The sequence below is a fragment of the Coptis chinensis genome, chromosome 1 (assembly GCF_015680905.1).
Source record: "Coptis chinensis isolate HL-2020 chromosome 1, ASM1568090v1, whole genome shotgun sequence".
Classification (NCBI taxonomy): Eukaryota; Viridiplantae; Streptophyta; class Magnoliopsida; order Ranunculales; family Ranunculaceae; genus Coptis; species Coptis chinensis.
This window is the reverse complement of record NC_141456.1, coordinates 23,781,769-23,803,445: the sequence shown is the minus strand read 5'-3', so window position 1 is coordinate 23,803,445 and position 21,677 is coordinate 23,781,769. Positions and strand designations below refer to the sequence as shown.

At 38.5% G+C, this 21,677-nt stretch overlaps 2 protein-coding genes across 2 annotated transcripts; both read right to left on the bottom strand.

Moving 5' to 3' along the window:
• Positions 1–1,020: 1,020 nt before the first annotated feature.
• LOC147523044 (organelle RRM domain-containing protein 1, chloroplastic-like) lies at positions 1,021–4,825 on the bottom strand. Its single transcript, XM_086596646.1, has 8 exons — positions 4,799–4,825; positions 3,778–4,353; positions 3,501–3,595; positions 3,351–3,413; positions 2,953–3,160; positions 2,558–2,655; positions 2,413–2,475; positions 1,021–1,408 (listed from the first exon to the last, which is right to left on the bottom strand). The coding sequence occupies exons 2-8, from the start codon at positions 4,275–4,277 to the stop codon at positions 1,332–1,334; spliced, it is 1,104 nt and encodes a 367-aa protein (XP_086452772.1). The 5' UTR covers positions 4,278–4,353; positions 4,799–4,825; the 3' UTR covers positions 1,021–1,331.
• Positions 4,826–14,748: 9,923 nt separating this feature from the next.
• LOC147523043 (uncharacterized) lies at positions 14,749–15,213 on the bottom strand. Its single transcript, XM_086569360.1, has one exon. It carries the CDS (start codon positions 15,211–15,213, stop codon positions 14,749–14,751), a length of 465 nt encoding a protein of 154 aa, XP_086425486.1.
• Positions 15,214–21,677: the final 6,464 nt, after the last annotated feature.

Here is a 21,677-nt window from a genome sequence, read left to right as displayed (position 1 = left end):
CTTTTAATCAGTGTTATCAGACCCGACTCGGTGGTTTGACCCAATAAACCGATGACCTGGTCACCAATCCGGGTTGGGTGACTTAGCAGATCGTTTAAGCAATTAACCCAAATAGAACCATGTTAACTCGTCCGATTTTAGTGCAAACCGCTTAAACCCGAATGATTTATTTTGATAGTAAAGTATCGGGGCATATATGTAATTATATGCATAATTCTACATAAAATATGGTGGATGTTTTGTAATTTACGATGAAGTATAGGTGATGTTACGTTAGTTTATTGCCCATAAAAATTGTAATTATATTATGGGAGAGGACCAAAGGACATATATACGTGACACTTAGTTTCACTCAAGTTGCTGACCGTAAGATGGGTTTAAAATCAAGGACTACGAATTAGCCACGTGGCAAGCCAAAATCAATTCTTTTTTGTTTTTCCCTTCAGCCCAAGCCAAGGCAGCCACCAGTTCTGTCTTCTTCTTCCTCTTGACTTTTATGGCTTTTTTTTTCTCCCTTTTTAAGACGAATTGTGACTTGTGAGGACGCCAATTCCGTTTATCAAAAAACGATCTGAAAATCATACCAACAGAATCCAATTCAGTAGAAGATGTAGTCATGAACTACTATACTATTATCGTATTTCTTCCACTAAAAATGAACAACCTCTTTCAAATTCGTATCTCCTCACTTGAATTTATTTTTCTGTGTCTTACATCCCACAAATTCCATGATCCACAAAATCCAAGCCCCATTTGGTGAAATCGTAGTCTTTGATTTTAAATCCATCTTCCAGTCAACAACTTGAGTGAAACTAAGGTGTCACTCACGTATACCTATATGTCCTTTGATCCCCTCCCATAATATAATTAGACAATTTTTATAGGCATAACAATAAACTGACGTAAACAACCTCTATACTTAATCATAAATTACAAATCATCCACCATATTTTACGCAAAATTATGTATATAATTACATATATGCCCCAATACTTTACTATCAATTATGCAACCTGCCCATACGCTTTAAAAAAATTTATTTATTTATTTAAAACAATACGATTGGAATCTCAATACTTTGAGCACCAAATAATTGCGGAAGCAGCGCATCGCGCGTACCAAAAGACTAGTGTATACTAATTATTACAACCATATATATATTGTGACTTTTTGACAGTTTTTTTTATTTGATTGGCAAGCCTGTTTTAAATGAGATCAGTAACTCTTTGATGTTGGTGGAGTTCGACCCCCAGACCTCTGGTATCATCACCCAAAAGTTTTACCGACTTTTTAACAGTCACTCACAAGTTCCGCACTTTCCGGCCGCATTTTCAGATCTTCGCTTTATCATAAAAACCAACCCTTCTTGGATGATTTTTCCTACGGTTAGGAGGTGCAACGCAAAAAACTGCATAAAAAGTATATTAAACAGAGTTAATTTGCTATTATCGACAAAAAACAAGTAAAAAAATAAATAAAATAACAAAAAACAAAGTTAACTTGCCCAGGAAGCACTGTTAGCATATCACAAAAAAATTAGTATATCCTAGAAGAAACCAGTAATGATAGACCGACACACTTATTTGACCTACTATTTGGACCTACTGATGTGTTAAAAGTCATAATCATTGATTTACATAGAGATACGTGTCCGTCTGTATTGCAATGCAAACCAACGTTATCCAAATAGTGAGTCACAATAGTAGGTCTAAAAAGTAGGTCCGTGTTACTCAGAAGAAACACATAACTGAGTAATTTTAGTTCCAACGATAGGCAAGAATTTCATTAGAGATAGTAACTTCAACGAAAATTAAGAAAGTCGGTAAGTCAAAATTGTGTACTTGGAAGAATTTTTTTGTTTGGCATAAATAAAAAAATAATAATAATATTGCTTATGAATTTATAAATTAGACGTAACTTTAAAAAAAAAAATAGTGCGGATAACATACCCATTTGACACAATAAAACAAACAGCAAATAAAGAAGTGAGACAAACAAACAATTCATCTAAGATAATTGTGATCTCAAATTCTAAGGTTATAATGTCGAAATAGCACCAAAAAAAAATTAAATTGAAGACCTAAATACAAGTTGGTTGGTAGAAGTGTCCCTTATCAAAAGGGGGTTGGAGTTTGGATCCTGTTAGTAAGAATGTCCTCCCCTTGTTATTGAGAGAATTGCTCTAATCGTTTGCACCTAATTCTAATTGTATACAAGGACAACAGACTTGACCAAATCAAGCTGCCCAAAGGCAGGACATCATAACCAGTGTTCAAACAAAATAAAAAAGAACAAAGAGCAAACCACATCAAAATTTCAAACTAGGAACACATTTTTTTTTTCCTTCAAAATACAACAAATAAAATATAACAACTAAAATATAACAAATAAACGATGACATAGAAGCCTTACCTTCATCCTTGTACTTACAACTAACTGAATAATCCGGAAGCAGTGCCAGAACATCCTGCAATACTGTATAGAAGTAATCTACGTTAACAACGCTTCCTCTTATAAAATATTCAATAAATCATTCCTAAACAGAGAATACACTAACCTTTAAGCTTATTTACAGTTCCCATATCAATTTCAGCACCAAATCCAAATGGCTCCGCACACCAAACAACGTAGATTTTCTCTTTTGCTTCGTCTTCACTGATAAAAATGTCAAGATTTTGAAAACAAAACAATTAACAGATTAAAAGGGAATAAACTAATGGCTAAATGAATAAACGGACTAAAAAACTCGTAGGGGAGAACTTTCTTTAGTTTAACTTAGGGGGAGAAACCCTAACAATTCGACCTATAGATTTTTTTTTTGTGTGTGTGTGGGGGATGGATGTTCAATGTAAAACAAAATAGAGGTGTGTGGGAGGGGGTAACTATAACCCTAAATGAAGTAAATTAAAACAATATACTGTTCTACATAGCCCAACAGTATCTCTCACTCACCTTCCAACAACTTCGGCCAACAATCTAACACAATAACGAATACATTTAGTGTAATTTGAGAATAGACATTCAGGATCCTTTAGATGAACAAGCCAATGATCAGATTTGCACTCAATGTTAGGTTCAAACCGAAAAAAATGATAGCTGTAGAGATCATTATAAATGATACTATCCAGATTAAACGCGGTAAATCGAGCGACTGGTTGGACTGCAAGAGAGGAAACAAGTCCAAAATCAAAACTGATAATAGTTCCAAATTAACAACACGAACTTGAGTAAAATACAACAAACAAAATTAACAAAAAAAAAAACGGACTGACAAATGGGGGCGTCCGTCCCTGCAGCTACACATACATGTATGTGTACAGAGAGCACTTAGTAAAATAGTAAAAGCTTACCACTGCCGTCCTTGATCCGAGCACTATGGTAGCGATCTTCCCTGATAAGCTCAACTCCGCATTCTGTCGAGGAAAATATATACAAGCAGCTGCTTTAATTATGAAGAAGCCATTACATTACATGATATATACATGAGATATCAAACTAACCTGCCAGACATTTTTGGGTAGCCATATCGAACTCAGCACCATAACCATATGGTCGCTCACACGAAACAAGGTAAATTTTCAGTTTTGCTTGTGCCCTGTTAGAGAAAATATGAAGAAACACAGTTGGTTAACATATCATTATAAAAGCAGGGTATCGTAATAATAAAATACATTTTTATTACCTTTGTTTTTTTCTAAGTTAGCAATGTATTCATATGAAAGATGTTACAAGAAGGTTGGCTTAATTGGGATTATATTTCCCAATTAACCTCATTACCTGTCAACGCCAATAACATACGTTATTGTCTTCGCATAAAAATCAAACAACTCTTTCTCTGAAAAGGAGTCTATACCTTCGCAATCCACATGAACAAGCCAATGATTCTTATCTCCAAGTTTAGAGGGAGCTTGTAGTGCCTCATCCATTAAAGATCCAAAATTTTTAACCTTTAGAGGATTCCAAGCATAATCAGACTCGTTGAAGTAATGGTTACCAGTGAATATGATGTTATTTTTTTCATTAGGAGTGGTAGTTAAATCATGAGGAGAAGGTGCTGCTGATGAAGAGTAAGGACGAACATTGGCGGCTATGAGAATGGAAGAGAGAACTGATGTTGTTGTTGTTGTTGTTATCTCATTCTCATGATTGAAGACCAATTGGCAAAATACTGACTTTTGGCGGAGGTTGTTGATGAGAGGATGGATGGTGGACGAAAAAACTGGACTTTTGGCGGAGAAAAACGAGCATCTTCGGACAGCCCTCATTGCAGCAGCCATTGATTAGGGTTGTCGTTATCGGTTTCGGTTTCAGCTGAATTTTGCAAAAACTCGGGTAAAGATACCTAAAAATCATCTAGGGTGTGTTTGTTATTATGGAAACACTATGGAAAGGAAAGAAAAATAAGAGTGGTCCACCTTTTCCATAGTTTTTAAAGCGTTTGTTTACCCATGAAAAAGAAATGGGCTTTTCCATTTGGAAACAAAATCATATAAATGGAAAAGGTTTTGTGTCCTTAGCTAACCCCTGAAATTTTTGTAAAAAGGAAAGGAAAGGAAATAGATAGATAGGGCTTACTACTAATACACCCATGACCCAACAATACAATTATTCATTTCCATAGCTTTTGCAAACAAACATGATTATTCCTTTCTCCAGTTTTTACTTTCCTTTTCTCAGTTTACCAAACATATACCATTTAAAATTATTTCCTTTCCATTCCATTCCATTCCATATTGGACCACCCATTTTATTTCCTTTCCTTTCCATGAGTTAAAATTTAACAAACACACCCCTAGACGTCTAATCTAACTTCTTTAAAGAAAACTTCTTTAAATAAAATGAGGGCTTCAACAGTAAATTCGTCATTAATTTTTTTTCCAATTTTACCTCTCTCGACAAACACCAATATTACAACTCATGCTATTTTTATGTTTTATTTTTTTTATTTTGTATTTTTGTAGAGGTAAAATGGTAGTTTCACATCCATAAATTAATGAAAAATAAAATAAAACCGGAGACTGTTAACGCACAAAAGAGACTAGTCTCTTTAATCATCCTTATCACTGCTCTACTCTACTCTACTCACCCTTTTATATTTACTAGCAAAATGCACGTGCTCTGCACATGGATACATTTAAAACTGGTTGCAGAGTGTGATTTTGGTTTCTAAATGTTTTTTTGTGAAATTATGAGCACTCTTATACTTCAAGCTTTTGAAATTGGAATGCTGATACAATGTGGAACTGATGGGATACCAAAATAGTACACACATGCCAAACTCGAGGTTCAACTAATGAAAACTATTACACACAAATTTAAAATAGACACAACCTAAGCACCACCCAATAATCCCTCTTTTCATAACTCATGACACAATCCAGTATCGTCTCTATAGCACAATCGTTTAAGCTTTGAGTTAGATAATAAGGTTCTTCCGAGGTTTTAGGTTCCAAATATTACCATGTTATTTTCTTCTTGAAAATTACGAAACCTAACGGTTCCATTACATATCATGCTCAAAAGTGAGTACAAAATCTGATCAACCCACAACACCAGCCGAACATGGAAAAGAGTAATCTACTATCCATGTCTTATGGTCTAACATGAAAGCTAGTGAATATATAGATGTCCAGTTACTTTATGCAATTGTTACCAGACCTTGCCAACATTTAGAATGGGGTGACATTGATGCCATCATAGTATATAGGTGGGAATGACATATCATCCAGAAGGCATACACCATAGTTGGCGAACATGTCAAAAACTCAAAACAGACCAATGTGCCATATGCAAACATTTAACCTCGCTTGAAACCATGGGATATCTTGAAACGTTCCAGTTACATTGACAACTTCTGTCATACACCTGATCACCACAAATACAACAAAGTAACAAAAACAATCACCACAAATACATACAAAACCCAAATTTAGTGCATTTCATTTAAAAACGTATACAAAACTTTTGCTATTTATCATAAAGTGGGTACAGTTCACTAAAACACAAATGTTCACGCAAACTCAATAGGATTTTTACAAAGTTGTTCATTTTTCAGGGATTATCGCTAGCAACTTAGTGCATATGCATGTTCCATGATTTTTCAGAAAAAAAAAAAAGGAGGCATAGTTTAAGGAGTTGGGTTTCCATGCTCTCATTGTCATACCCAAGGAAACCATTTTCTCGGCCTTTAGAATTTGTACTTACTATCAACTGACAACCACTAACAGCCATTGCTAATTTCCTACCTGAATTATAACCATTGGACCGAAAAGCACTACTTGTCCTATAACTACTTCCATAGTGATCATACATCCTATCGATTGGAAACATTCTGTTTAGATATGCACACTCAACACGACAATACCATACCAATTTTATTAAATACCTCAAACAATATAGCAGTTTGATGAGCAATTCCATAGCTAGTTAATTCAAATTAAAGTTAGAAAAGAAATGATGGATAAGCAATGCTTACCATAAATTTTGGTTGCAGGAAGATTTCGCTTTTTTCTAGCCGAAATGATGTAGGCATGTGATAGAAAATAGGGGATGCTACTTGTTGCAGGTTTATATTTCTATGTTTCCCATCAATATAAGTTGGGCCATCCAACTAAGGCATATGCGCGACTTCACCCCTGTAAAATAAAATTGAATATGGGGTTCGGTCCTAGTAACCGAAAGCAGGGATGCCTCCAAACTTCAAAATCCACTGCCCATACGACCCATTCCAGTTCAGAGATGAGTTTGGCGTTTCAGCAGCATTAACCCATTACTGATTGCAACCATGATCTTAACCCTTTGACAATTGAATAATTCCATTAAGCACTTCAACTGACAAAGTTGGAATACCAACGATGATGGAAGTGGATAGCTCGCTTGTATGGCTTGCCAGGGGGGGTTGGTGATGGGTAATATGGATATTAGTACTGGTACAGTCCATATAATTGGCTATCATGTCAATTGTAGGAATTGGTGATCGATCCATGCATATTTGCATTATATGGATAACTGAAACCATGATACATGTCCCCATAGACTCTTGTAAATGAATATGAAAACTTTAGATAAAGTGATTAACTGAAGATTCGACAAAGTGGTCAAATTCTTGACAGATAAAAGAGAAAACTTCATTAATTTATATAGAAAACAATACTAATTGCATGTTAAACTAAGTTTAACAAACATACAGGGTGGGCATGAACCCTCTACCACAGCGCTTTCTATGAGTGAAATCCTTGTTTTCAGGGGTTTTTATGATACAAATACAATCAAAATGCAACCATACATAATTCTCCTTCTTACATGGATTTGCACATGGTTTGAAATATTTTATATTCTGCATTCGGGATTTGTGAGCGAAATTCAATTTCTGCATTGCATACTTGGGATATGTATAAATAGTAAGATACACAATATCTATAAACTATATTAGTGGTTCTCAACCATGGTTTTACCTTGCAAGCATACAATGAGTGAGCAGAGCAAATCAAGATTGTAACAAAAGTCCAATTTTACTGCTCAACTTGTTAACAACCACAACGATATCCATTAAAACGCCTTTGGACATCCATTCGTGATCTATCCCATCTCCAAAATCTAGCAACAAATGCATGTGATATGCATCTCAAGTTGACTTCTATAAAAAACTTTTTTTAATTCCTAGGGCTTTTAAATATTTAAAACTTTGAAATTCATTTTCTCATAAAATGAAAAATTGTATATCATTTGTGAAGTGTGAAGTAAATGCAGTAAATTGAGACTTACCCCAAAATCATCACAAAAAAAAAAAACTTCCATGGCTTTCCTTGCTTCATAAATCTAGTTCGAAGGAGTGGTGAACAAAAATATGTCAAAATTAGTTTTACAATGAAAAAAGAAGAATATTGGGAATATAACAGGTGTGTTAATCTATTGCTCATCTCTGGTCTCGTTTATAAGATGAAACTGGAAACTCAAGAAATACCTGAAAGAATGACAGGCAATTAATAGCAAATTGGATGTCTCCGGCACTATAACTTTGACTGGTCGACTTTGACTGCATAGAAGCAAGTTTGATACTGTTGAAGAGGCAACAAAGAATTGAGTAATAGAAGGTACATGTACATGTAACAAAGAAAAAAAGCTTCAATAATATAAGATAATTGGAAATGAACAAACAACCTCAGAAGAGCCACCCATTCTTCCCATATCAACAACCTTGCAACCTGGATGTTATCTATTCGAACCTGAACCATATTCACAATAACGATATTCATGTTGGAGCTTAATAGTAAACACATCATACAAAGGTAATAAATCATCACCATACCATCTACCAACTACTTACATATAGTAAAGACCAATGAAAGAAGACGCATAAACGTTGTTTACATGCTAACCATCCCTAGAAAAGTGTTAAACCATATCAGTAGAAATCCAGTACATAATACCATGAGCTTATAGAATTTGTTTTACAACGGATGTGGAAAAAATAATAAGAATATAATTTCTTAATTCAAATATATTGTTGGACCAATATACTATTGAATTAGCACTAAAGGAATTGCAAATACAATATTGAGATTGAATTTGCAGCAATGAACAAAACCAATACACTTTCCTCTAATTCAACCGGACACGCAAGTTTATCTTCATTTTTTTTTTGTGTTATCCCCATATCTTCGGATTGAAAAATTATGCTAAAAAATCAAATTTGATCATTCTCCATATGCAATTAATTACTACAATCGAATCGAATTGAATTCAGCCGTGTAATAATCCATGCCCAAAACTAATTCAATATATGGGAGTATGTCAAGAAAGCGGTTCCCCCGGCAAGCATATGGATGAAAGAAAACGTAGCGGCTCTTGCAATTAAAAAAGTACCATATTCACCTGAATAAGTCTAGATGACTATTAAACTTGTCATTTACACCGCACATGTATATGAAGTTTGATTATTTTCTTATTTTCCACCAAGTAGCCTCTGTGGTCTTCTAGCCTTCTTTGCCGAAGTGAGAGAACGAAAAAAGGTGTATGAGAGTGTAACCTGGTCATTTGTGTTTTGATGCATAAGCTATGTTTGTAGATAAATAAACCAAATTCTAACCTAGTAATAAACCAAAAAAAAGTACCAGTGTAGTTTAGTGCACTGTAATTTTCCAACAAAACCATCTCCCCATGAAAATCCACAATCTCCTTTTGTACATAAATCAACTTTTCGGGGGATTCATTTGCCTTCAACATTCTATCTTGCAACTCCTGCTCAACACAAATAAAACTCCCACAGTTCACAACGCCATTGAAATAGTAAATAACTAAAGACCCAAATCAACATAACCCAAACAATTAGTTTATTTCATTGGTAGTATAATGAATAGCATGTAAGAAAAAACAATTACCAAAAAGATAAAAAGTAAGTGTATACCTTTTTAGGAACAGGGGTACTGGTTGGGTCTTCTTCACTGCCCACTAATTTCTCGGCACTCCTCCCTTCCACTACTTGGTCTTTATCCTACTACCTCTACTAGATTCAAAGATGGTCCTTCTTCACCTCCTGTAGCAGCTTCTGGAAGAACTTCACGAGGAATCTCAGGTTCGATCTAGACCAACCAGCCTAACTCCCCGCCTCGCTGCCAGGTGAGCCGGCCTTCTGCGGTGTTCTTTGAAAAAGCCCTCTCCTCACAGCTGTAGCATTGCCACCCCTTCCTCTTCCAACACCACCACCCCTTCTTCCTCGTTCGAGGTAGGTTTGGGCTAAATTTTCTGCTTGATAAGAAGGCTGAATATCATCAAGTTTTTGGGATCTTAATCTAGCTTGCCTAACTCCACTGCTCAACTCTGGCATTATTTCCCCAATGCAAATTACACCCGCACCAAATTCCAGTGAATCCCTACACGTCTACTGCAACAAAACATCATAATCAAGACATAAAATGACATTGCGTTAACAGAAAAATAAAATTAACACCTCAACACATAAAAGACTGATTAAGAAATTCAATTATTCAACAGGCAATTGGAATTTCATATTAGAATTCCGCAACAACTACGTGTTCAATGTAAAACTACATGCAGCCTAATTTTCCAATATCAAATAAGAAGAATCAAATACTACCAAAGTAATTTTACTCCAATGCATACACAGAAACTATTAACTAACAATCACACCATTAAACACTACTAATTCTAAACAAACATATTGATCATCACGACTCAAATCAAATCTTACTAATGCACCAATAAGAAAAACATTGTTAAACAATCTAACTACCGATCATCATCAAACATCAAGCTAACTACAACTACAAAATCAACAACATATAGTTACCAGGAATATCAGGTGTAGAACTCCCAGGAGAAGTGGCTGTCCTAACCTGCCCAAAAAAGAGGGCCTGCACCCCATCAGTTTGCAGGTCCTTTTCCTCTCACTCTTGCCCACACCTGGGTGGCCCTTGAGAAACATATCAATAGCACGATAAAGTCCGTCATGAGCTGGCCTTTGATACAATATCAATATCAATAGCACGATAAATGCATACATTCATCACTACATTATCCATAAAAAATTAGTGTTTTAACTTTGTATAATCATTATTGGTTGCATCCCTTGAGCCAATAATACATTCTATAATCAACGATAGGCAGCCAATACTAATGAGTCATATTTTTACATCTATATTCTACTGGTAAATATATATCTAAACGAAAACCCAACTTCCGAATCAAACCACTCAAATTAACAAATATACTTCAAACACATAATCTAATTAATCCCTAAAACACCCAACTGATAGATAGAACGACAAAAAATGGAGTATCCCACATAACAATCACGCAAAAAATCTCAACTCTCACATCAAAGTTAATATAAAAAAAAATATGGCGGAGAAATAATAGTTACCTTAAGATTCGGAAGCAAGACCGTGAGGCCCAGTAATCAATTATATAGTATTAGTTATCTTCTCAACCCTTTGAGAGATTTCACAGACTCACCTGATTCCGAATCTTATATTAGAGTGAGGAAATCAAATCCTTGCAGGAAGACAAAATTCGCAGCCAAAACACACTGAGGATCCTAAGTTAGTTTCCTCATTCGCTTCAAAGACAAATTACTTCATCCACAAGTAGCAACCGAAGCAATAATGTGGCTGCAAAATAAACCAAAATAGTTATTACACATTCATAGTAGTATGGTACATACACATAGTTGTAAAATTCCAAGCGATATGTTTCACAAACCCGAGTTAATAAGTTGGCTTCCACATAAATAGTTGTCAAAGATTCCCTCCATTTCGATTGAAGTGGTATGTAGTCGAATTTCATAAGAAAATGCATTGTCAGTTGCAACAATGAAGTCTCTACATAATTTCTTCTCAACAGTAAAATTATAAATGCTATTACATCCTCCAATGAAGCATGCTAAGCATCAACAACTCAAAACATCTTTTGTATTGACAAAGTTATTGATCAAATAAGAACATTAATAGGCACGAATAAAACTGAAACAATGGGTAAGAACTAAATTACAAAATGAACAAATGGATACTAATAAAAATGAAAGATAAAATTTGAGTGGTACCTGTTAATGGATCGTAGTAACCCAAGACTTCAAGATGTTTGCCATCTCTGCGACAAGTACTATCAGCAGTCATAACTCTGTAAAACGGTCTGTTCCTACATCCCAACCTCGCTAATCTTATCTTAACTGCCATTTCAATAAGCTTCAGTTTTTGCTACTTCAACGATAGTGAAAGGATCGGCAGTAGAGAGACAATCAGGGATATATGTTTGTTTGTTTTTTTTTTCTTTTAGTTTTAGTTTTTCTAAGAGAGAGCAAATGATGGGAGATTTGGGAGAGAGAAATGGGCGCATAAGAAGAAAATGAAAAGAAGAAAAGAGACGGCTGGTTTCCTCATATTTAATTTCGGTATAAATGGTAATAATTTGGGGCAATTAATGTGAATGCTAAGTTGTCACACCCCGAATTTCGATAAATCAGATAATATAAATGATATCCGACTCCTCGATATCCGAGATGTGAGACCAACCTCAAAACCCAATCTATATCATAACCCTTAATGAATAATAACACATGCGGAAAACAAATATAGTAAAATACTCAAAACAATCCACTCATCATTATGAATACTTGTGATCAGAATTAAGTTACAAACTTCTTCACTTAATAATAATACGGAAAAATAAATTAAACATATATCCCCAACAAATTTCCACTACATCTCTGAGGAAAAATGAAACAACATCTTATTGAAAATAAATGCTAACATCAATCACGAAACGATGAGCCACCTTCTCCGAACATCATTAACCCCCCTCATTCAGTGATCGACTATGTTCATATAAGAACACACCCGATTAGCAAACATGCAAATCGGGTCAACATTATAAATAATGTTGGTATGAGTAGCCTTAAAAAACCATAAAGATATACATAAAATTTCATTCTCTACATGGCAGGTAGTTCCTCCATCGAGGCGCCTTAGCTTAAGGTAGTTAGTTCCTTCATAAAGGCACCTTAGCTTCTAACTATGAGTAAATAACTTATAGCATCCTAATACTTACCGTTATGCATGCTCTATCACAGAGTGGGTCCTCTCTGCAAGAATAATTAGTTTAACCCACTCTCCTGCAAAGCAATTTGTGATAATCATATTATAAATTGAAACTTAACTTGCTAACCACACCAAAGGGAATAGTAACATATCCGTAACATTTATCAAGTGTCCCTAATAATACGTCGTCTCTATGTTTTACCTAGTTTCCCCGGCTACCACAATCGCTACCCAACGCCGAACATGTACATCCACATGCCTCCCCTTACATAATGAACCACTCCGTGCGTAACCACCCTGAGCGGGATGCCGCACACCAGGTAAATCCTCACACGGAAGCAATTATGTAAGTACTGCCACTATTCGGCATAAAATATTGCGCATCATCGTTCTATTTTGCGAACGGAATAATCAAGCCACTATTCGGCTACGATTGCCCAACACATGGGTCAATCACATCTTATATATACACCCAACACATGGGTCAATCATATCATATACGCCCACACAAGGCAAATCACATGAGTTGTGGTAGTCAGGTTCTAGGATTTTCGTTACGTAATTTATTCCAAGGTATATATCTATGCATCTTAAAATTTCTCTATTTTCACGTGTCAATATTAACACAAGATCAACGTCAAATCTATATTAGATACTGACTAACAAGTTTATACAAGTATCACCCACATCCTATCATCGGATTGGTCCATAAATTCAATCTATAACATTTTTGGAAAAAGTCAACAGTCAACGGGTCAACAGTCAACGGGTCAACAGTCAACCCAACAGTCAACGGTCCTAACCGGTGGTCATTCCACCCGGTCCTCACCCAAATCCATATTTAAAAAGTTCAAACCACCTCGGTCCTAGCGATCATTAAAGCCCGACCGGGGTTAACCCGGTCCATAACCGATCCGGCCCAACTAGAAATCTCAATTCTAACTAGATCCCATGCAACCCAATTCAAATTTTAGGACCGACCACATAAACCTTGCAAACCGCCCAACCCGGAACTAATAGGGTCCGCCCAACTAATTAGTCCTAAGTCCAAAAACTACACAGCGACCTGGAGCACTGGATCGCTCACTCGGTCATCCCTTCCGCAGCAACAGCCGCTCCTTCCAGCCACCCCAAAAAAAACCTTCACACACCACCCAAATCTATCTAAGCGAAAATGGTGTGGGTGAAAAACCCCACCACTTTGCTTCACCAAGCACCCCCGATTTTCAGTTAGAAAATACTTCAAAAATTTGTTAGATCCGACCACCATCACTGTTCTTGGGAGTTTTCGAACCCCCACAAACTCTCTACCACCACCATACCTCAAACCAACAACCCTCCCTACCAAAAACAGCTCAAACCCGCACCAATAAATTCACAAACAAAAACTGTCTCCGATGCGCAAGAATAATGGCGAAATGGCGTTTTTTGACAGAGGAGGTTAGGGGCTCGCGCCTCCCTTCCCCACCACCTAATGGTGTTGACAGTAATACCAATCTACTAAGGTTTTAAACATTCATATAAAGGATACTCTTTGAAGAGAAAATGTGAGCGAAACCAAATATGAAAAACGAAATATGAACAGAAGGTTTTTTTATATTGGGCGTCATACGATTCAACGTGTCCATAAACGGGAAAAACCAAAAATAAACTACTCACCTCGTGTTATCGGCAACAGAAAAATATCGAAGAAAGAAGAGAGAACCAATCCCAGCTAGCTCGCAAAAATCCGCGTTCTTCTCCGTTTTAAGTTTGTGTGTGTTGTCTGTGGTTTTTCCAGAAAAACAAGTTTCTCCGGAGACACCCTATATTCTCCTTAACTTCCAAATTACTAAGTATTCTTATATCCTAACTATGGAAACATTATTTCTATTAACAGTATCATATATATTATGTTCCTTAAGTTAATAACTTGTTTCCTTTTTATTTAAAAGCTTACCAAAAATTAAAGATAAATTACCCCCATTCAAAATTCAAAATGCTAGTTTCCTATCTTATCATTATTCAAAATTTCTATTTAGTATTCCCTCCTTAACTATTTGGTATTCCACATGCTAGCACGTTGACCAGAAAATACAGTCAAATACAGAAAATATTAAATATTGGTACGCAGATAATGTAAATATAAAATAGGGGTCTTACAGCTATACACACCTTAAAGGGATCTCGTCCCGAGATTCAGCAGTAGAGGACACTAGGCGAATAACTCTGGATGCGCGACTCTAACCTTGTCCTCTAACTCCCACGTAACATCCTTTCCATCTTCACTCCATTGCACCTTCACCAAGTTCACTTGTCGCCGCCGAAGTTGTTTCACGTCACGGTCCACGATGGTGATAGGTTTCACCGAGTGTGTCAAATCGTCATTGATCTCGATCTCGACTGGCTCAACAATCTGTGTCGGGTCTTTCACACACTTCCGAAGCATGGAAATATGAAAAACATCATGCACCGAGGATAAAGTATCAGGCAACGCGAGCTGATATGCCACACTGCCAACACGAGCAACAATCTCAAACGGTCCAATAAATCTAGGGCTCAACTTGCCCTTTTTCCCAAACCTCATCACACCACGCATAGGGGACACCTTCAAAAATGCAAAATCCCCAACTTCAAACTCAACTCCCTTCCTCTTCCGATCAGCGTAGCTCTTCTTCATTTACTCGAAATGCCTTAATCCGTTCTCGTTATCACCCTAACATTCTCTGCGGTCTCCCTAACAATGTCCGGGACCAAGTAAGACACCATCACCCACCTCGCCCAACACGCCGGGTGATCTGAGGGCCTCCCAAAAAGGGCCTCGAATGGTGCCATGCCAATACTAGAGTGAAAACTATTATTATCACGCAAACTCAACCAAAGGAATATGTTCCTCCCAACCGCCTCAAAATCAAGGACACATGCCCCAACATGTCCTCCAATATCTCGATTCACCCGCTCTGTTTGTCCGTCCGTGCGAGGGTGATATCGTCAGCTCAAGTTTAGCCGTGCCCATAGCACGCCGAAGCTCCCCAAAACTCGATGCAAAAGGGGATCTCTATCGAGAGACAATGGAAACAGTGCATGCCATGGAGTCTCACCACCTCTCGAATGTACTTCACCGCCAAACTATCGGTGTTTTTGCACTCCCAATTGGAATAAAGTGAGCAGATTTCGTCAATCGATCCACAATAACCCGGATAGACTCATTTCCTGCGGGACTTAGGTAATCCATCCACGAAGTCCATTGAGATTTGTTCCCATTTCCACGTGGGAATCTCCAAAGGTTGCAACAAACCTGAAGGCCTTTGATGCTCTGCGCTTCACTGGCCGACATGTGAAACAACGAGACACATACTCTCCCACATCTCTCTTCATACCTTCCCACCCACCAAAGTCCTCTTCAAGTCATGATACATCTTCATTGCCGGGATGGATAGTGAACCGAGACCTATGAGCCTCATTCAATATCTCTCTCTTCAACTCAACATTATTCGGAACACAAAGTCTATTCCGGACTCTCAAAGCACCATCAGAATCCACTGACCAATCTGTAGGGCAATCATCCAGAAGATCCACCACTAAGTCACCCAAACGCCGTACCAAAGAAAGATCACACATCTGTAGGTTCAAAACCTTACTCACTAAGGAAGGCTGGACAGTCAAACTACCAACAAAAGCTCTAGCCGTCCCCGACTCAACATGCAAATCTACTGAAGCTAAAATCTCTAGGGACTTCCACTCTTGCACCATAAGTGAAGTCATCACACTGTGTTGCCTACTCAAAGCATCAGCTACCACATTTCCCTTACCAGGATGATAAAGAATCTCAAAGTCATAACTGCTAATGTACTCCATCCACCTCTGTTGTCTCATGTTCAACTCCTTCTGTGAGTACAAATACTTCAAGCTTTTGTGATCCGTGTACAACTCAAACCTCTCCCCATATAGGTAGTGTCGCCATACCTTCAAAGCAAATACCACTTGCCGCCCGACTCCAAATCATCGTGGGGTATCGCCTCTCATGGAGTTTCAATTGTCTAGATGCGTAAGAAACCACCTTCTGGTCCTGCATCAAAACACATCCCAAACCCGTACCGCTAGCATCAGTAAAAACCACCAACTTCCCACCTCTAATAGGAATAACTAAGATCGGCGCTGTAGTCAATCTTTGTTTCAACTCTTGGAATGCTTTCGTTCACAATCATCATTCCATAAGAACTTAATTTCTTCCGAAGTCAACTGTGTGTCATCGGTGCGGAATAAGAGAAAACTTCTCTATGAACCTCCTATAATACCCGCCAATCCTAAGAAACTCCTCACTTCAAAGGCATTTGTAGGTTGCTTCCACTCTTTAATCAAGCTACAACCTTCTGGGTCTCTTTGCTATCCCCTTACTCGATATCACATGCCCCAGAAATCTGACTTCAGCCACCCAAAAATGGCACTTGCTGAACTTTGCATATAACTGCTGCTCCCTAAGAATCTGTAACACTAACCGCAGATGCTCCTTGTGCTCCTCAACACTCTTGGAGTACACGAGAATGTCGTCAATGAAAATAATAACGAACCGGTCCAAATACGGATGGAACACCCGATTCATCAAGTCCATAAAGAATGCAGGTGCATTAGTCAGTCCAAATGGCATAACTGGAAACTCATACAACCCATAGCGAGTACGAAAAGCTGTGAGAGAAATACTCTGCTCTTCCACACTCATCTGATAGTACCCAGTCCTCAAGTCAAACTGCGAGAATATCAATGCCCCTTTTAGTTGATCTAGGAGGTCATCTATCCCGGGCATGGGTACTTGTTCTTGATCGTCGCCTTGTTCAAATTCCCATAGTCAATGCACATCCTCAAGGTACCATCCTTCTTGGACCGCGAAAATAGCTGGTGCAGCCCACGGCGAAGTTACTTTCGGACGATAAAACCTAGTTCATACACACCTTAAAAGGTTTATACTTATATCAACACATAATAATAAATAATAAGCACACAGCACACCACAACAAAAGTCAAACACAAACAACAAGGCTTACCCTTTCTGCAACAACTCCTCAAGTTGAACTTTCATCTCATCCAGCTGCTTTGGCGCCAGTCTGTACGCTGACTTGGAAATTGGAGCTGTCCCTGGTAGCAAGTCTATCCGAAACTCTACCTCTCGCTTAAGCGGTCCGGGGGATCTCCCTGAAAACGTCGGTATAATCGCAAGACTACTTCCACCGCGACTAATGTCCTTTTCCGTATTTCCACGAAATACGTGAAACTAGACATCACCGAATCTCCCGAGTACCACACTCATAAGTGGCAAATGGTAATCCCGGCTACTAAAAAAGAAATGGACCTCGCAAAGACAATCTAAAGTAGCATAGTTCTTACTTAACCAATCCATTCCTAATATGAAGTGAAAACCTTCAAACCCAAAAACTACCGTGTCTACTATGAACTCCGCGACCCATAAAAGAGATCTCAAAGCCCTTACGGTAATCATACAAAGTCACTGAACCTCCTAATGGTGTTTCAACACGTAAAAGGTTTAGGGGAGGGGGTGGTTTTAACATTTTCTTTTTCAACAAGCTGACGAGAAATGAAAGAATGAGATGCACCGGTGTCAAATAGAACTCTAAGACTGTTATGAGATGTAGCAAAAGTACCTGCTACATTTCCCTGTCCTGCAACAGCTGCGAAGGCACGAGCTGGTGGTGCCTGTCCTTGTCGTCCTTGCTCTGCCCTAAACTCGTGTGGGCAGGTAATAGCCCGGTGTCCCTGTCGTCCACATTTATAGCATCTGCCTGGAATTGGGGTGAAAATTCTCGGACCCGGAAGAGCTGCCATCTGGGGCCTAAACTGTCCATTCTGCTGTGGTTGACCGTGGTAACCTTGTCTCTGATTGCCATTTCCCGGTCGATTATGATATTGATTCCGCTGGGCGATTACGATCTTGATTTCCACGCCTCGAAACCATTTCCCTGCTGGGGTCTCGGCTGGATCTGTTGAGGTCCCCTGTTTCCCTGACCATACGGCCCGGGTCTGTACCGGTCCCCACCATGACCACGATGTGGTCCAGAATGTCTGGAATCACTAGCTCCTCCCTTACCCTTGTCCCGTTTCCGCGAAACTCCTTGTTACGCTCCTCATACATCAAAGCAAGATCCAAAACTCATCCAAAAGTGTCCTTGCCGAAAAGGAAGTAATGACCTCGACAAGTAAGGGTTCGATCCCTTGATAAACTTTCTATTCTTCTTCGGGGGTATCCACCAAATAAGTAGCAAACCTTGACAACTCATTGAATCGGGTAACATCTTTGTTCAACTGTCGTCGACCACAATGCGCTTGAGCTGGCTGAAACTCTTACGCCTTACGTTCCCTCACAGCTGGGGAATAAACCTAGCCTCGAACTTCTCCTGGAACTCAGTCCAAGACATCGTATCAGCATCAACATGTGGAAGAATAGACATCCACCAGAACTGTGCTGCATCATCCAACTGATGGGCAGCCAACTCCTGCTTCTGAACCTCTGTCAGATCCATGCGCTTGAAAATCATCTCGCAAGCTTTAAGCCAAGCTTCGGCTACAAGAGGGCCAAGGGTTCCAGCGAACCTCTTACCACCCAGGTTGGCAAAGTCCTTATTACGCTTAGCAAACGGATCATTATGATTCCCTGGATTAGTCTGCACGGCCTGCAGGAGCCGAGTCAACTGTCCCCCTGTCATCTGGACAGGAGCGTTCCCTACAGGTTCAGCACCATTGCTAGCTCGTGTCTCAACCATGATCTACAGTTCAAACAAAACTCCTATTAATACTCACAGAAACCCCAAAACACTTAACACTATAACCTATAATCCACATCCGAGGATCACTTAGACATTCCCAATCTAAGCTAACCAAATGCTCTGATACCAAACTGTCACACCCCGAATTTCGATAAATCAGATAATATAAATGATATCCGACTCCTCGATATCCGAGATGTGAGACCAACCTCAAAACCCAATCTATATCATAACCCTTAATGAATAATAACACATGCGGAAAACAAATATAGTAAAATACTCAAAACAATCCACTCATCATTATGAATACTTGTGATCAGAATTAAGTTACAAACTTCTTCACTTAATAATAATACGGAAAAATAAATTAAACATATATCCCCAACAAATTTCCACTACATCTCTGAGGAAAAATGAAACAACATCTTATTGAAAATAAATGCTAACATCAATCACGAACAGCCCGCCACCTTCTCGAACATCAGCCTAACCCCGGTCGGTGATCGACTATGTTCATATAAGAACACACCCGATTAGCAAACATGCAAATCGGGTCAACATTATAAATAATGTTGGTATGAGTAGCCTTAAAACCATAAAGATATACATAAAATTTCATTCTCTACATGGCGGTAGTTCCTCCATCGAGTATTAGCTTAAGGTAGTTAGTTCCTTCATAAAGGCACCTTAGCTTCTAACTATGAGTAAATAACTTATAGCATCCTAATACTTACCGTTATGCATGCTCTATCACGAGTGGGTCCTCTGCAAGAATAATTAGTTTAACCCACTCTCCAAAAAAGCAATTTGTGATAATCATATTATAAATTGAAACTTAACTTGCTAACCACACCAAAGGGAATAGTAACATATCCGTAACATTTATCAAGTGTCCCTAATAATCGTCGTCTCTATGTTTTACCTAGTTTCCCGGCTACCACAATCGCTACCCAACGCCCGAACATGTACATCCACATGCCTCCCCACATAATGAACCACTCCGTGCGTAACCACCACCGAAGCGGGATGCCGCACACCGTAAATCCTCACACGGAAGCAATTATGTAAAGTAATCGCCACTATTCGGCATAAAATATTATGCGCATCATCGTTCTATTTTTTTAAACGGAATAATCAAGCCACTATTCGCCACGCACGATTGCCTAACACATGGGTCAATCACATCTTATATATACACCCAACACATGGGTCAATCATATCATATCGCCACACAAGGCAAATCACATGAGTTGTGGTAGTCGGGTTCTAGGATTTTCGTTTCGTAATTTATTCCAAGGTATATATCTATGCATCTTAAAATTTCTCTATTTTCACGTGTCAATATTAACACAAGATCAACGTCAAATCTATATTAGATACTGACTAACAAGTTTATACAAGTATCACCCACATCCTATCATCGGATTGGTCCATAAATTCAATCTATAACATTTTTGGAAAAAGTCAACGGGTCAACAAATCAACGGTCAAACAAATAACCCAACCAATAACGGTCCTAACCGGTGGTCATTCCACCCGGTCCTCACCCAAATCCATATTTAAAAAGTTCAAACCCTGGTCCTAGGCGACTGGGCTAAACTGACCCGGGTTAACCCGGTCCATAACTGATCTGGCCCAACTAGAAATCTCAATTCTAACTAGATCCCATGCAACCCAATTCAAATTTTAGGACCAGCCCACATAAACCTTGCAAACCGGCCCAACCAGAACTAATAGGGTCCGGCCCAACTAATTAGTCCTAAGTCCAAAAACTACACAGCGACCTGGAGCACTGGATCGCTCACTCGGTCATCCCTTCCGCAGCAACAGCCGCTCCTTCCAGCCACCCCAAAAAAAACCTTCACACACCACCCAAATCTATCTAAGCGAAAATGGTGTGGGTGAAAAACCCCACCACTTTGCTTCACCAAGCACCCCCGATTTTCAGTTAGAAAACACTTCAAAATTTGTTAGATCCGACCACCATCATCGTTCTTGGGAGTTTTCGAACCCCCACAAACTCTCTACCACCACCATACCTCAAACCAACAACCCTCCTACCAAAAACAGCTCAAACCCGCACCAATAAATTCACAAACAAAAATTGTCAAGATGCTTCGGTAATGGCGAAAATGGCATTTTTGACGAGGAGGTTAGGGGCTCAGCCCTCCCTTCCCCACCACCTAATGGTGTTGACAGTAATACCAATCTACTAAGGTTTTAAACATTCATATAAAGGATACTCTTTGAAGAGAAAACAGAGCAGAAACCAAATATGAAAACGAAATATGAACAGAACAGTTTTTTTTTATATTGGACGTACAGTTCACTGTGTCCATAAACGGGAAAAACCAAAAATAAACTACTC